Source organism: Arachis ipaensis, chromosome B5 (genome assembly GCF_059453495.1).
Source record: "Arachis ipaensis isolate K30076 ecotype BB chromosome B5, ASM5945349v1, whole genome shotgun sequence".
NCBI classification, from domain to species: Eukaryota; Viridiplantae; Streptophyta; class Magnoliopsida; order Fabales; family Fabaceae; genus Arachis; species Arachis ipaensis.
In genome coordinates, this window is record NC_142440.1 from 9,695,660 (window position 1) to 9,713,453 (window position 17,794).

General features: G+C 34.5%; 1 protein-coding gene across 5 annotated transcripts; it reads left to right on the forward strand.

The window, feature by feature from the left end:
• The first annotated feature begins 844 nt into the window (after positions 1 to 844).
• On the forward strand, positions 845 to 11,794 carry LOC107642824 (histone-lysine N-methyltransferase SUVR5). Of its 5 annotated transcripts, none has more exons than XM_016346302.3 (12): positions 845 to 908; positions 4,187 to 4,730; positions 5,306 to 5,608; positions 5,740 to 5,850; positions 6,600 to 6,710; positions 6,979 to 9,828; positions 10,011 to 10,172; positions 10,623 to 10,739; positions 10,839 to 10,942; positions 11,022 to 11,159; positions 11,236 to 11,323; positions 11,435 to 11,794. In XM_016346302.3, exons 2-12 carry the CDS (start codon positions 4,263 to 4,265, stop codon positions 11,540 to 11,542), a joined length of 4,560 nt encoding a protein of 1,519 aa, XP_016201788.1. In that variant the 5' UTR covers positions 845 to 908; positions 4,187 to 4,262; the 3' UTR covers positions 11,543 to 11,794. The 5 variants fall into 5 exon arrangements, with proteins under 5 accessions (XP_016201788.1, XP_016201787.1, XP_020978639.1 ...); XM_016346301.3 differs by lacking the exon at positions 845 to 908 and adding an exon at positions 1,164 to 1,340; XM_021122980.2 differs by lacking the exon at positions 845 to 908 and adding an exon at positions 1,221 to 1,340 and having other exon boundaries at positions 4,300 to 4,730.
• The last annotated feature ends 6,000 nt before the right edge of the window (positions 11,795 to 17,794 follow it).

The following is a 17,794-nucleotide window of genomic DNA, read 5'->3' on the forward strand; positions in this document are numbered from 1 at the left end:
AGAACAAATTATATCTAATGTTTGGTTTGTTATTGACACATTTTTTTTTAGGGTCCTGTTTTGTTAGTAAAAGAAACTTGAAAAAGAGAGCTTTGACCCATTTAGATGACATCCCTGCAAACGAAACAAAAATATACCTTCCAACAAAAACTAATACGATAGACCTTACATTAGAGGTATCCATTGCGTTGTTGGGTCAACCCACACCAATCTATGGACTTCAACCAAACCCAACTCACAAATTCCAGGAAAGTTAGGTCAATGCTTTGGAATTAAAAGCATTCAAGACCAAAAAAAAATTTTAAAAAATTAAAAGCATTAATTTAATTTTTAAATAAAAAAATCAAGTAAATGTATTAGATCGAATTGGAAAATCTCTAATGAATGAGATATGTCATGTGGTGTGTTGTGGACTTGTGGTATATATCAGGAAGATTATTGGGTAATATGTTCATTTTCCCATAATACCCTCCAAATAGTTGAAAATAAATAACTATTTAAAGCAATAGAAAGAAAACTATTAAAAATAATTAATAAAAATAATACTGTAATAATTTACCATTAACAGATCGAAGAAGTAATTATTACACCGAATGTTGATCTAGATTCTAGAACAAAGAAGTCGTGATACGACGTCGTTGGGTTTGCCATTATCGTTACGACCATGCGTTTTGTTGTCCTTTCCCTTTGATTATCCTTCACTCCGCTTCTCCCTTACCCCATCCAAACTTATCATTATATTATATATATAATATATATTACATACTTTACATTATTAATTAAATTTTAGCTAAAAAATCATTAGTATTTCTATTACACATCCGAAGAGAGGTGACTGCAATTCACCAATCTCGGCTGCAGAAGGAAGCCCCAACTTGGCAACTTCTAACCCATCCATTACTCCTAAGGTCAGGACCCATTTTTTTCGTTATTACCACTACTACCCTTTTCTCTATTCTTCTCCCTCCCTTTGTCTTAAAAAAAATGGAAATATTGGGTCGTCTTTGAATTTGGGCACGGGGCCTCAGCTGACCACCCCTCTTTCTTTCTTTTCATGCCTAAAATCAAGAGCCGCACTTGCTATATATATATTTTATTAAAAAATAAAAAGAACCCTGTATCTGTATCTATATTTCTATGCCCCCATCTACCTATCACTAACCATTAACCAATAGTGCTGCGAGAGGGAGACAACATTTTTTCATTTCACATAAAAACCAATTTTTTTTTTTTTTCATTTTCAACCACCCACCCACCCCCTTCGGCAATAGACCCTGCAAGTGCGCAAGGTACCCCTCATCTCACTGCATAAACTTCCCTCCCTAACTCTTTTCCTTAAGGTACATTACCACTTACCCCCTTTCTTACCTCCCTTTTATTTATCTCTCTATTTTCCCTAACACAATGTATATTCTATTTTCATGTCACATTTTTTGTGTGTCTCAATTTTATTTTTATTTGTGTCTGACCTAGCTAGCTCAACTCCCCCACCCCCTTATACATATGTATCCATGTTGTGCACCTTATGTCTAATAGAAACATATGTCTATGTCTATATATTTTATAATAAAAAAAATCTATAGGTTACAGAAAAAAAAAAAGACGTACTAGTAATGGCAGGAGTGAAGATCTTACCCCTATTTGGTTCAACGTTTTAAGGAGCACTCTCTATTATATGTTGAGGTTATATAACTGATGCCCGATTTTACTTTTTATGATTCTGCAGCACTTAATTTCTCAATTTTAAATTTTAATTTTCCAATTTTGAGACATGCAGTTAGTTACAATTACAATAATACATGCAAGTTCCGCATCCTCATATGATTGATTTCACACACTGTGGATATGCTTAGGGTTTATCATCTTGTGTTACTGTCTAACCACAATAATAATGCTGCGATTTAGTTCCATTTTTTCAATTGGGTCTTCGCCATTAAGGGTTTTCACCTTTCTATGAGCTAGACTTTAAATTGAGCATGTTCCTGTGCTGATTTTGCGTGTGCGGGCTTCAAAGTTTGAAGCTTTATCTTGCTGCTTCTCAGTAATGTATTGCTGTGACGGATTTTTTTCTGCTGGGTGGCTCTCAATCTCATCATTTGATTCGTGCCCTAATTGGGAAAAATAAAATTGAAACACAAAGGATTTTTTTTTTTTTTTGAAAAAAAAAAACCTTTTATTAACATTGTGACAATTAACAGATAACGATGCAATTGGTCATTGTTGGTTATCTGTTTCTGTTCACATTACTAATTGGCAACACAGAATCACCAATGTTTGCTGTTCGTTTCTCTTTGGTCGGGTTTTTTTGTGGGATCATATTCTCGTATGAATTTTAAGGTTGCATTTTCGGTTGGACGTGTAATAATTGGGTGAAAATATATATCGATTAATTTGATATGCAAATTTATACATAAAACTTGTCCGTTAATATTTCCAATATTTCCTTAAGATTTTAAACTGAAAGATTTAATTTTCTAATGCTAATACTAGATAAATTTTATTCAAATCAGCCAGTCGCAGTTTATGTATTATTCAAATGTCCGTAATACTAATCCGTTATGAAGTTAGATGTGAATTATTTTATTTTTTCATCCCAGAAATTATTCAAAAATTAAAAATTTTCATATGATAGCAATGGGGGTTAGGCATGGCGGGATGAGGGTGATAAACATGGTTCAATCTCCAATGGAAAGATTTGTCCACGTTTCAGTGTACGGATGTATCTTAACGTGATTGACCGAAATTGAAGATTCTTGTTGGAAATTCACTTAAGAACATATAAAGATTGTTCTGTTATTTCACATTGAACTGGTTGAAACAGAGATTGAACATGCTTGATTAGCCTCTGCTTATACTTCCACTTAATTGAGGTCCGGGAAAAAAAAAGTAATAAATATATAAATAAAACAACAGGTGGGAGGAAGGGTAGTGAAGTCCTTATTTATTTTTTTAACAGGAGGGTAGTGGAGTACTGGAGTCTTAACAGTGAATCATAATCATATATTGTGTCAATTTTATATATATATTTTCACATTTTTGTATTTGATTATAATTTTGATTTTGTGCTATATTTTATTTGGTTCTGTTTATCAAATTATATTGAACTCCATCACCAAATATTGTAATGAACGAATTAATAATTTTCTTTTACATACTATTTTATATTTGAATACTAGTTATGAAGCTCCAACAAGAAATTGAAATTAAATAGCATGACATGGAATCCAATAAAGTTTGGGCAAATTATACTGACCCCTCCTAAAGTTTGGTTAAATTTATTGTGAATTCCTTTTATTTGCCCAAATCACATTGAAATTGACTGTGAAATTCACCTTTTAGGAGAGTTCTGTATTATCTTTATAGTGGTGTTCTGTGTCACATTTTATAGAATAGAAAAATACCGAGAATAATAGTATCTAAATTTTAGGAGAGGGTTGAATTTCATCAAAAGTGAGGCGTATGTAATTTTCTCTGAAACTTTTCAACAAACTAAGATGCATTTGCTCAGCTCGTTTTTAAAAACAATTGGGCTTCATTGCTAAACATCTTTGTGTTTCTTAAAATTCATTATTCATTATTACAGTAAAAGTATAATGAATATGAGATGCTTCTTTTCAAGGTATAACTCTATTACTATTATTAGTATTTAGTGCTATGTGGGTAAGAGTATTTAGTTTGTAACAAAACAAGCTGCTACTATAGTCCTGTGTCTTTGAAGTTTGAATGGTTAATAATATACATTATATCTGTAGTTATTTGTTTTTACCTGGTGGTAGCTATGTCTAGAGGTATTGGGAAATTAAGAAAAACTATAAGTAAAATAATGAAGAAAAATTTAGATTTTAATAGTTGGACTGTAAATAGCATTTCTAATCCATAGAGAATTATAGATAGAATTTCATTAGCATATAGTTTTGCCTGCCTACTAATTTCGTTTTGCTTGGAATTTGGACTAATCTAGACAAATTTTAGTATGGTTTTCTTAATGTCAGGAAACAGTCTTTTGGCACTCAGTATGAACTTGTGTACATTTGACCTTTGTAGATCACATGATGATGGTTTTGCAGTTTTTATTTGACACATTTTTGCCATTTAGTTTGGATATTTTCTGTTTCTCTTTTATGTTCAACCACGACTCATGAACTACTACGTCAAAACTGAGTTTTGCATGCAATGAATTGAACAGGGTGGTGAGATAGGGAATCACCAGTGATCAGTGAGCATGTGTATCGTGTAATACTGTCTGTTTCCGAAATAGTAACATGGAAGTACTTCCCTGTTCTGGTGTTCAATGTACAGGGGAATCTGACCGTCCTCAGCAGAATCCAGGGACAGCCTTTTTATATCAGGGAGAACCTAATTACCCTGAAAATGGTCAACAAGTTAAATTTGGAGACAGTCAACTGAATGAATTGTCACACAAAATGGAAGGGTCTCAGATAGAAAAGCAAGGTGAAGAAAAATGGACTGTCTGTCATTTGTCGACTAATTCGGATGTTCAATGCAGCAGAGATTCAGGTTGTGGCTTTCAGGGGGAAGACCAGAAGGAAGACTCCGCTCTCGATGATCTTGATGATGATTTGATAAATGAACCTTGCTTAACCTCTGAAAATTCTCTCTTGGTTGTGGATACGATTGAAAGCGAATCACCAAACAACAGGGAAGGAGATTTATCATTTTCTGAACCCAAGTGGCTAGAGGGGGATGAACCTGTGGCATTATGGGTCAAGGTAAACCATATTTGTTGTTGTTAAGATACAAAGCTATTCATTTGCTGTTACCTATTAATGTTTGTTTTATGATATCAGAACTTCTTTTACCAAGTGGCCTAAAGTTCAATCTTTTCACTTCTATTTGTCCAAATAAAATAAATTGTATTTTTGCACAATATAGGTAGGTGTTCATGGTGTATTCTCCTTGTTCCACACCCAAAGCGTTCTTGCTTGAGGGAACTTGTTAAATTGTGATTTCATTCATTTGCCTCTATTAAGCTCGGTTGAGGGGTAGATTATGCTGTCAAATTTAGTTGTTTATTCTCTATTAGATAGTCTTTTAATGATTATTTATAATTCTCCATACAATGAGAGTGTTCGTTGCTCATTACTCTACTGTTGCTTCTCTCAAGTTTTCCTATTAGTCACTCAAAATCCTCGTTTTACTTATCTGATTGATCTGGAATGCCATATCATAATTGTCCTTGAGCTGTCAAAATCACACAATTCCTTTGTGTGAAACACGTGCTCATGCATACTTAAAGCTTTTCTGATTTTGCATTCATTGTATTGTGACTTGTCGGATTTTTCAGTGGAGAGGAAAGTGGCAGACTGGCATCAGATGTGCGAGAGCTGACCGGCCATTATCAACTTTGAGAGCAAAACCAACTCATGGACGGAAGAAATATTTTGTCATATTTTTTCCACACACAAGGAATTATTCTTGGGCAGATATGCTGCTTGTCCGATCAATCGATGAGTTTCCCCATCCTATTGCATATAAGACTCATTGGGTAGGATTAAAAATGGTAAGCGACTTGACTATTGCACGGCGGTTTATAATGCAGAAGCTAGCTATTGGAATGCTGAATATTGTTGATCAGCTTCATCCAAATGTAAGTGGTGGTGGTCCTATTTCTTGTTCTCCATCTCTCTTTTTGTAGTCTTGATTTTTCTTTTTATTTCTAAATTGAATACTTTTATTGAAAATAGAAGCGCTAATTTGAGATTTATGCAATGGATGTAGGCACTGACAGAAACTGCCCGTGATGTGAAGGGCTGGAAGGAATTTGCCATGGGTGCTTCCCATTGTACTGGTTATTCAGAATTTGGAAGAATGCTTCTAAAGCTGCACAATGTAAACTTCTATTTCTGATGATTTATGATGGTTAGGGTGTTTTGGCTAATAATGTTCAACATGAGCTTTACACCAAATTGATTCAGCATGACAATACTGCTAACATAATCATATGGTGAAATGCTAATGGTTGATATTTATTGACTTATTATTGTATTAGGTTGTCAACAGCCAACATTAAAAACTTTGTTTACTCTTTATGACATGGATCTGATTAGCTACTTTGTATACATTGTTGGCCCTGGCATTTTTCTACTGCTACATGGTTCTATGGATTGCATTCTCTTAGATTAAAAAAAATACTGATTTGACACTTGTTTGCGCATGATTTTGTGTTTTTTATTTCTGTACTGTTCGTGTTATGGGATGCAACTTGCTGATAGGACAAGGTGACATCAACTCGTTAAAGAGGCACATTTATTCTTCTTCACTTTTAAATTTGACATCAACTCCTGGGCTGAGCCTGAGCATATATTACCTGTACTTGATAATTCAGTTAGTGATTGTTAGATTTCATTGTTGGTTGAATTACCAACATATAGTTGAAGTTGAAATCTAAACCTTCTAGTCATGTATTCCTTTGCTAGTGCAATTTATGTTGAGCTGCGTTACAGTTGTAAAAATGTTTAAATCTTACTATTCTTATATTTCCTTATACAAATACATTTATTCTATACTGCGAGCCAGAAATTTTCTTAAGAAGTTACTTCTTTGGTGACTGAAGTATTGTCCTACCTTTTTCCTTACAGAGCATATTGCAGCCCTACATAAATGCTGATTGGTTACATCATTCTTCTCACTCTTGGGCTGAAAGATGTCATATTGTGAATAGTGCCGAATCTGTAGAGCTGCTGAAGGAGGTACCTTGTAATATTGGCTAATAATTCGTGTATTATTGTATCCAGAAAAAGGATACTTCTTTCAAAACAAGGTGTAAAACATTAAAAGTGTTCATCTTTATTTCTTGAAGGATGCCTTAAGAAATTTCAATGATACTTCTTTTAAGGTGCTTATTGAGAACATATGTCAATGCACATGGAACGATGAATGCAGAAACTGTTTAAAACAATGATTACAATGTTTTGTTCAGTATTTTTAGCTGATTGAATTCCTTATCCTATTGTTCAGGAATTGTCTGATTCTATTTTATGGAACGATGTCAACTCTCTTTGGAGGACACCGGCACAACCAATGTTAGGTTCTGACTGGAAATCCTGGAAGCATGATGTAATGAAATGGTTTACAACTTCACCTTCCTTATCTTGCAGCAAAGACACACAGCCACAGACTCCTGATGCTTCGTATGCTGCAAACCTTCAGGTTTCTAGAAAACGGGCCAAACTTGAAGTTCGTCGGGCAGATACACATGCTTCGCAAGCGGAAAGGAAAGATGTGAATCAGTCTGTTGCTCTTGAGACTGACCTTGGGTTCTTTAAGAATCAAGATACATTGAGCCTATTAGCAGCTGAGAATGGTAAACATGAAGATGTTAGGGAGGTATCTGCTGCGAACGATTTAACTAGTAATGTGACCAATAAATGGAATGAAATTGTAGTTGAGGCTGCCAATTCGGATTGCTTGCATACCAAAGGAATGGAATTAACACCTGTGAGTGAAATGGCTGTTTCAAAATCAGTAGAGCCCGGTAGTAAGAATCGACAATGTATAGCCTATATTGAATCAAAGGGAAGACAGTGTGTGAGATGGGCAAATGATGGTGATGTTTATTGTTGTGTACATTTGTCCTCTCGATTTTTGGGCAGCTCAGAAAAAGCTGAGAAGCTGGTTCCAGTTGATACTCCTATGTGTGAAGGTACTACTGTTCTGGGTACAAAATGCAAGCACCGGGCCCTACCTGGTTTTCTATTCTGTAAGAAACACAGGCCTCATGATGAAACAGAGAAGATCTCACATTCGCCACAAAGTACACTGAAAAGGAAACTTGAAGAAAATTATGCTGGTTCAGTGAACACCTGCAGAGACATTGTGTTGGTAAATTCTGAGAGCCCACTGGAAGTGGAGCCAGTGTCATTCATTGGCGGTGATTACTTTCAAAGAAAAAGCAGCTTAGGTGAGAATCCCACACATCCTGATAATAATTATGATGCAATGAAGGGTCTGCACTGTATTGGTTCTCCTCCCTTTGATGACAAGAATCCATGTAGAGAAGCTCCTAAGCGATATTGCTTGTATTGTGAAAATCACCTTCCTAGCTGGCTTAAACGTGCAAGAAATGGGAAGAGTAGAATTGTATCGAAAGAAGTGTTCACAGAACTTTTGAGGGACTGCAGCTCGTGGGAGCAAAAGGTGCATTTGCATAAAGCATGTGAGCTTTTCTACAGGCTGTTCAAAAGCATTTTATCACTAAGAAACCCAGTTCCTAAGGATGTTCAATTCCAGTGGGCTTTGACTGAAGCCTCTAAAGATACTAGTGTAGGAGAATTCTTTACAAAGTTGGTTCATAGTGAGAAGGCTAGAATCAAACTAATTTGGGGATTTGGTGATGACTTGGATGTATCTCCTATCATGGAAGAACCACCACTTTTGCCATCCACAACCACTGATAGCATCGATAATGAAAATGCCATTAAGTGTAAGATATGCTCTGCAGAATTCAGTGATGACCAAGCTCTTGGTAACCATTGGATGGATAGTCATAAAAAGGAAGCACAGTGGCTGTTTAGGGGTTATGCATGTGCCATTTGTCTGGATTCTTTTACGAACAAGAAACTGTTGGAAACACATGTTCAAGAGCGACACCATGTGCAGTTTGTTGAACAGTGTATGCTTCTACAATGTATTCCTTGTGGTAGTCATTTCGGAAACAGTGAGCAATTATGGCAGCATGTTTTATCAGTTCACCCTGTTGATTTAAAGCCATCAAAAGCTCCTGAGCGGCAAACTCTCCCTGCTGGAGCTGGTCAAGATTCTCCAGTAAAACATGTCCAGGAAAACTCTGCTCCTTTGGAGAATAATTCTGAGAATCCGGGTGTCTTGAGGAAGTTCACTTGCAGGTTTTGTGGGTTGAAATTTGATTTGTTACCTGACCTTGGTCGACATCACCAAGCTGCCCATATGGGACCCAATCTAGTTAGCAACCACCCTGCCAAGAAGGGGGTTCGCTACTATGCATATAGATTAAAATCTGGCAGACTTAGCCGTCCTAAATTTAAAAAAGGTTTGGCAGCAGCATCATATAGGATCAGAAATAGGGCTAATGCTAATCTAAAGAGAGGCATCCAAGCAACAAAATCACTTGGCATGAGGGACATGTCCTTACAACCTCGTGTAACGTCATTACAACCTCAGGTGACAACATCCTTACAGCCTCATGTAACTGAAACATCAAAGATTAGTAAATTCGCGGAACATCAGTGCTCGGGAGTTGCAAAAATTTTATTTTCTGAGATTCAGAAGACTAAACCCCGGCCCAACAATCTTGATATTCTATCAATTGCTCGCACTGCTTGCTGCAAAGTTAGTCTTGCAGCCTCACTTGAGGAGAAATTTGGAATTCTACCTAAAAGAATATATTTGAAGGCAGCAAAACTTTGTGCTGAGCATAATATTATTGTAAATTGGCACCATGAGGGGTTTATTTGTCCTAGAGGCTGCAATGGTTTGAAGGATCAAGCATTGCTCTCTCCCTTATCATCTCTTCCTAATAGTTTTGTGAGGCCAAAATCTGTAAGTGTATCAGATCATGCAAGTGATGAGTGGGAACTGGACGAATTTCATTGCATCATCAATTCACATGGTCTAAAGTTAGGATCACTGCAAAAATCTTCAATCTTTTGTGATGATATAAGCTTCGGGAAGGAATCAACTCCTGTGATTTGTGTAGTAGATCAAGAACTTTTGCATTCTATCAATAAGAATGGTTCCAATGATCAAGATACTGACTCTGCTATGCCTTGGAAGAGCTTTACCTATGTTACAAAGGCAATGCTTGATCAATCCCTTAGTCTTGATTCAGAGGTAGTTCTCACTGTGAATCTTGAAATTTACTTTCCTAGGCACACATGGTTGAACTTCTAATATTCCTTCTTCAACAACACCCCCCCCCCCCCCCAAAAAAAAAAAAAAACACCACACACACATGCACGCATTGTAAAATATGCATATTTAACATATTCTTTATCATATTACTTTATTTGCAGAGTCTGCAATTGGGATGTTCCTGCTCATATTCTTCCTGCTGTCCTGAAACATGTGACCATGTATACCTTTTTGGTAATGACTATGAGGATGCGAACGACATATTTGGGAAACCAATGCGTGGCAGGTTCCCATATGACGAGAATGGTCGAATAATATTAGAGGTAATACTTTCGTCAATTATAGACTGCCACTCTATCCAAAATTCTGAGCTAAAAATTAACTTCTTGATATTTGCCTTTGCTTGGTGATGGTATGTTGACTAGTCATTTATACCGTGAACATAGTATCTTTTCCTGCATACTTATTTCTGGGTTTGTATGTTTCTAAATCTCTCTTTTTATCATTTCAATATCCAAAATATTTTTGTTTGGATATAGCTGCTTTATATGTATTGACTTTAGCTATTGTCAACATCAGCATGCTCTCAAATTTTGGGTAATGACCTATATAGTGTATTTCAAAATCATATAGCTTTGCCTTTTCAGTTCCCTTGATAGTTTGGTGGCATGTGTATACAGCAGATATTTGCCTGTTATTTATTGTCTGTCACATTTTGTTATTTACAATTATTTTATTTGTCCTTTGGTGGGGATTGTCATACAAAACTTCAGGAAGGTTACCTTGTCTATGAGTGTAACCGAAGATGCAGATGCAATAAGTCCTGTCCAAACAGAATATTACAGAATGGAGTACGAGTCAAGTTGGAAGTCTTTAAAACAGAGAATAAGGTAACTTTTTTCATTTCTTTTTTTAATCCATTTGATTGATTCAGATTCTTTGTAAGGCTTATCACATTGACTATTTGACATTTCTCATGCTATTTGTAGGGATGGGGGGTAAGGGCTGGGGAGGCTATCCTACGTGGCACATTTGTGTGCGAGTACATTGGAGAGGTTTTAGATGTTCAGGAGGCACATAACAGGCGCAAGAGGTTTTATTTCTTGAAAATGCAATTCATTTCCAATTGTTTTTTCTTCCTCTTTTACTGAATTGGTGTACATCAATTCCAGATATGGCACAGAACATTGCAGTTATTTCTATGACATCGATGATCATGTTAACGATATGAGCAGATTGATAGAAGGACAGGCGCACTATATAATAGATGCTACTAAATATGGAAATGTGTCCAGGTTCATCAATCATAGGTGAGCATGTAGCTCCTCATAATTTTGTCCATAGACACTTTTTTCCCCTCCCTCCTAAACACTGCTGTTACTGTAGCTGCTCGCCAAATCTTGTGAATCACCAAGTTCTAGTCGAGAGCATGGATTGCGAGCGTGCGCACATCGGTCTTTATGCAAGTCGGGATGTAAGAACTCATCTCTATCTATAGGAACTACTATTTCGTCGAAAGTGATCCACTTCTGTGGGGCTTCCTTGTACTTGATGGTTTACATTTCATTTTGTATGTTGTTGACAGATTGCTCTGGGTGAAGAGCTGACACATGATTATCATTATAAGCTTGTGTCTGGAGAAGGAACTCCTTGCCTTTGCGGCGCTTCCAAGTGCAGGGGACGCCTTTATTAGGACACAAACACAAACCGGCGGTCGTCCAGTAGGCTCTAACTTTGAAGGCTTCTGTTAATGTTGATGTCTTCTAAGAGATTACCTTGTACAATGCTTCTTCCTTTGTTCCCTCATGTCGATTGGCAACTGTTATGTGACTGCATTGTTTTAAGCGGGATCTCTCTGGCACAATTTCTTGGTACTAATTATTGATGCGGAAATGTAAATATAGTACAATGTTTTGTTTTATCCTAATCTGCTCCTTGTTTAATATGTTTGAAGAATTATCTAATTATCTTCCCTGTAAATTGCATAGTTTAAGGCTTTAAGCACCGATTCTGCTCAATGATCATGGAATCTAAGAATCCCGGATATATGCATGCATGAGAACCTAAATCCTAATGTCCGGTTGGTATAATGGTATGGTAGGCACAAAATACTTGTCTGATTCACCTAAAATATTCCAATGGTATAATTATATATAAAATTACAAAAGAATATTACATGCATATTGCATAATTTTGTATTGTCCAGGGGCGGAGCTAAAGAACAATCTGAATAAATTTAATTAAATCCTTATTCGTACACCAATATGTTATGTATGTATGGGTCTATGGGATTTGCCACTCGTGCATTTTTTTTTTTATGTATGGGGTAATGAAACGGCCATAAGAGAGAGAGGATGAATTTGTTTAAAATATAAATACAGGTCTAATTGGGAGAAGAATTTGGTTTCTCCTTGTAGGACCACCAAAAAAAAGACTAAATTGAATAAGAGAGAGAGGATGAATTTGTTTAATTATCTCTTATTAATCTCATCATGATGTTTTACTAAAAATGAGAATTCCATTTGCCTATCATTTATTTGGAATTGGAGCACATGCATGGCAATTCCATCTGCACCATCATAGATATGACAAACAATTAAGCTATGGTTCCAGCAATAATCACAATTTGCCTATTCAGTTCGATCCAGATGGTGCAATTATTGGGATTAATGATGAAGGCACATTAGCATTGCAATCTATGCAACTTGGAACAAGATCACTTACACCCACAAATAAAGGCAACTCAGCAGGAATTCAATTAGAAAAATACATTACCACTAATCCAAAAGATAAATGTTTCCTAAACTCACGTTTTAGCAGGACACCAGACACTAAATAATAATAATAATAATAATAATAATAATAATAATAATAATTCTGACATTATTTTTGTACGGTATCTAATGACTAAATGGATAATAATTCAACTAACATAGTTCAAATGAATAAACCCCCTTGACTTTAATTTGGAAATCCAAAAGAGGGTCTAGGTTTTTGCGAGTATATTATTTCAAAGTTTCACATAGTTCAATTATATTATGCCATCCGAGTCATCTCATGACTTATATAACCATCTGACTATAAAGTTATTATTGTACAAGTAACTAGTAGGTCAAACCACGGGTTTCCATTGGTTTTGGAACTTATCAATTTTGGCCCAATCAACCAGAAATCTATGATTGGTTAGAATTTACAGGTTGGTTTCAATTTGAAAAATTGTCGTTGATTGATTGGTGAGTTTAATATTTTCTAACTCATCATACAACTCGCTCAACTCATCTAACATATTAAAGAGAAGAATATTATATATATATATATATAGTTTTCCTAAACAAAATAGTAGTATTCCCTTTTTTTTAAGAAAATAAAATGGCGTTAGAACTTAATTTACCTTATTCTATTGAAAAACTTTAAGATTTATGGATATTTTCATAAACTTATGAATATTTTTAATATATATATATATATATATATATATATATATATTCAGACTTATTGAATTATTGTTATATTAATTAACTAATAAATATTTAATTATATTAATTTTTTAACTTAAAAGATAATTCTCTTTTATATATATAGTACTTTTTAAAATATTAAATATATAGGATCCACCCAAACCAGCTCAACCATAAATCGATTGAATTAATTAGGATTAAAAAAATACAAAAATAATTTATGTTAGATATATATAAAAATTAGTCATTAAAATTAGTTATTAATATAAAATATATATTAAAAATAAATTAATAACACATATAGTTATATATAAAATACGTAATAACTGATTTTAATAATTAATTTTAATGTACAAATAGTAATTTTATTAAATAAATTGGATAGTTAAAAAAAATCTTCTTCAAGCCACTCAAAAACACCGAACCCTTTGGTCAAACTTTGATCGCACACTAAACTGTACTATAAATATACATGTTTTAATAAACTCTACAAATTATAAAGTATGCATGTTTGCAAGAATATGTTTCCATCTTCAAATTAATACACCATGCATGCATGTATTCTACACTAGCTAGTGCTATACAACACAAAATATCTACGGGGAAGGAAAAAAAAAAAGGTGTTGGTCACGTTTGTCGTGGTGATGATGTCATTCGTCTTCAAAATTCAATTTATGGTATGCAGAGGGACCATGGTGCAGCATAATATAGTAGCGAAAGCAACATTTCAAAAATAGTGGATAAGAAAGTCAGAGTCGTCAGGGACCGGGGCATTATGCAACTTTGGAATTTGGATAATGAGAGGAATAAACCTTTTCATTAATTATGAGAAAAGTTTGTAATAAAATCATTAATCAAAAGATTAATATAAAAATTTCACTTAACTGATTTGATAAATATATGGTTCGCAAATTGTTTCTCATGGTGAGGAGCTTCTTAATTAGATATAGAGTATATACCTATTTTGATCTTTAAAGAATTTTAAATTAGATATTTTAGTTTTTAGTTAAAATTAATTTAATTGGTCTCTAATAATTAATTCTTTTAGTCACTTAGGTCCTTAACTCTGTCAACTCTAATGGAAGATAAAATGATTCTTGAAAATTTTAACATAGGACAAAATGATCCCTGACAACTCTAACAATGGACAAAATAATCCTGACCCCTTTATTCGAAAACAACAATGTTCTTCTCCAATTTTTATCATATCTCGCATAACCTTAACATTCATACTCTCCTTCTTCACCTTCACAGTCTTCTTTTCCATCTTTTCCTTCTTTCTCTTTAGCTCCAAGATTAAACCATGGTGTAATTGTCACACGTGTTGCACTTATCTCAACATGTCATAGACTACACACTTCCTAAATCTGTGATTGGTACATCCACCTCATCTGCACTTCACCCACCAAAAGCATCCACTTTCACGTCTTTGATAACATCACTTCCAATGGGAGTTGAAACTTGTTCATCAACTTCATGAGAGGTTAAGACCAGTGAAGCTATCAACTGGTAGAGAGGATAATCTTGCTTAAAAATTTGATAATAAAGGTATTTTTTTATTAACTCTTTTGTGCAGGTGTTACAACCAGAGACTCTTTTGGACGAGATTACGAGTTATAGTTTCACAAGTGCAATTTGGAAAGGGTTGGTCCCGCCGAGAATTGAACTTTTTGATTGGTTTGTTCTAGTCGATCGAGTGAATACCAAAGAGAGGTTGAGTAGATTAGGCGTTATTCATCAGAGTGACAATATATGTGTCCTGTGTAAAAAGGAGATGGAATTTGTCTATCATTTATTTCTTTTATGTGAGTTTACTTGGTAGGTGTGGTGTGCTTGGTTGAAATGTTCTCATCGAGCTTGGACAACTACTCCAAGGGCACGCCTTTCTCCACTCTCCAACAAGCAATATAGATTGTTGGACATTAGGACATCATAAGAAGATTCTCCTTCGACATCATATGCAAATTCTCATTTGAAATAGACATCAAGTACTTCAGTCCTTCTTTCTTGGAGTCTGAGTGGCAGACAGTTTCGACCTCGCATCCAATCTATTACAATGAGCAATGTCGCCGTTGCTACTCATATGGAAACTGAAGCGATTACTGAACATTGGTTCGGAGAAGAAGTTGAAGGAAGCGATGGAGTGGTAGACAATGTGGTCATGGAGATGTTAGGGCAGAGGAGGAGGGAGATGGCAACGACGACGACGAGTCTTAACAAATCATACTTACTGTCTAGATTCATGGGATCCATAGAAGACGACAACTAGTTGAGAGACATAGGCATTAGTTTCCTGAGTATGAATTGGTTGAGAACAAGTTGAGAATTTTTTTTCTTGTGAACATTAAATTTATAGAGTGTGCATTGTATAATTTGAAGTTACAGTGTTAGACTGTTAGTGTTATGTGAAATATGATAGAAATTGGGAGAGAATAGTGTCGTTTATGAATAGAGGAGATCAGGGACCATTTTATCCCCTGTTAGAGTTGTCAGTGACTATTTTGTCCTCTGTTAGAATTAACGGAATAAAAGACCTGAGTGATTAACGAAATTAATTGTTAGAGACCAATCAAATAATTAATTTTAGTTAAAAATTAAACTAAAGTGTCCAATCTAAAATTCTTTCAGAAATAAAATGGATATATATTCTTAGATATGTTATTATGAAAGACGATGATTGCATGGCTTACATTCTTGGTTGGAGATAATTCACCTAAGATTTTCTTTCTTTTATAATATAATTCATTGGTGGTTTAGTCTTTATGAGCAAGTGACCATTTCCTTGACCTACACAAAATGAGTCAACTGTACTGTTAACATTAATGATTGGTTAGGTGCGTATAGTTCAATGCAAATTTCTGAATTAGTTGGGCTACAACTTTAGTGTAGCACATGGTAGAGCTTTTAATTTGGTAATTAGTGACACCAAATCTTGGGACTAATAAGTACCCTGCAAGCTACCTTAGGATTGATTAGGAGCTCTGATTTTTGTGTGGGCCAAACCCAACAATTCCACGCCACCATAGGCCACCTAGCATGTGATTAAATTAAATTAAAACTTGATTCCTCGTGACGCTTTTATTATTATTATTATTATTATTATTATTATTATTATTATTATTGACAAAATTGACATTTTAATGCACTTCAACTAATTTAACTAATATTAATAATGTTCGGTCGCTCATTATGGATATATAAAAGGTTTTCATTTCAATAATACGTATGTGTCTTTAAAAAGAACAAATTAAGAATTATTTCTTAAAGTAACCAAACATAGTATTTGTTGATTCTATCACTCTAGTCTCTATTAATTATCACCTCTGATCTATGGCTTTCTTTAAGAAATTAGACAGAATCATTGCAACGCTCTATCATTGTACTAAAGTTGATCAACAGCCATGCCTAATTGCATAAAAGAAATCAAAAGAAGCAAGTCAAATTAAAGTTGTTGAATATCTATGCCCTACGGTGAGGCCTTTTATGCTACACTGTGTGAAATGTTTCACCCTTGTAAGCTATTTCTTCAACATCTTCCATCACATGCTATCTTCACAAAAGTATGGTAGCTAGTGAAGGAAAATAAATCATATTTTTATATTTTAAAATAAAAATTAATAGATTAATTAACTTACTCATAGGCTCTTGGTGCAGGTGATTACTAATAAATATTTGAAGAAAAATAATATTTTCACTAATAAGATTATGGGATCGGATTCGATAACTTGGAAAGCTCTGACTAAAGCTGCGAATACATTGAAGGATAGATGGCTTCATTTGGGACACAGGCAACATTAACGGTTCATTCAATTGACTTCCGTCTAGTTCGGTTGGAAGCAAAGTTGATATCATATAAATTATTGAATCCGACCTCAGCATTCGAGATGTGTATCATTATAGGAGTTGGCACTTGAATAATCTTTATTCTATCATTCCTTGCGAGCTGAAATTAATAAAACTGTGAAAAAATAAGAAAAAAAAAGGGAGAATATTGTATTTTTTTATTGATGGAAAAATTATAAAAATAAATATAAATAGAGTATAATTTATATATTTTGTTGAGTTGAATTTAGAAAAGATAAGAACAAATAAAAATAAGATAAGAACAACTAAAAATAATAAAAATTAAATTTGTGGCATAATTTATGTATTCTGTTAGACTGAATTTATGAGTTGATGTGAGACTTTTTTTTGTTGTTGTCGTGGGCTAATGTAAAAGAGTTGTTTAATAGAAAATTAGAAACAGAAAATTTTGAGGTCCTCCGCTAAGTAAACAACAAAAAATCTGAACAACGGGTTGAAATTTGGTCCAATAAAGCTAAAAAAAATATTCCACCCAAATTACCCAACCAAAAAATCCCATTCAATAATTCAAAAATTTTAACCATCTATTATACCCTAATTTACCAAAACACCAGCTTCTCCCCCAAACCCCCATCTGCCATCGCCGCCTCACCAACGAGCCCCTTTCGCTGGCGTTACTCTCT

Bases quoted from the DNA above. Each gene is read 5' to 3' on its own strand.
- LOC107642824 (XM_016346302.3), top strand. From the start codon at position 4,263: ATGGAAGTACTTCCCTGTTCTGGTGTTCAATGTACAGGGGAATCTGAC. The intron at 10,173-10,622 runs GTAATACTTTCG...ACAAAACTTCAG, and splicing joins ATGGTCGAATAATATTAGAG to GAAGGTTACCTTGTCTATGA. The intron at 10,740-10,838 runs GTAACTTTTTTC...TGCTATTTGTAG, and splicing joins TCTTTAAAACAGAGAATAAG to GGATGGGGGGTAAGGGCTGG.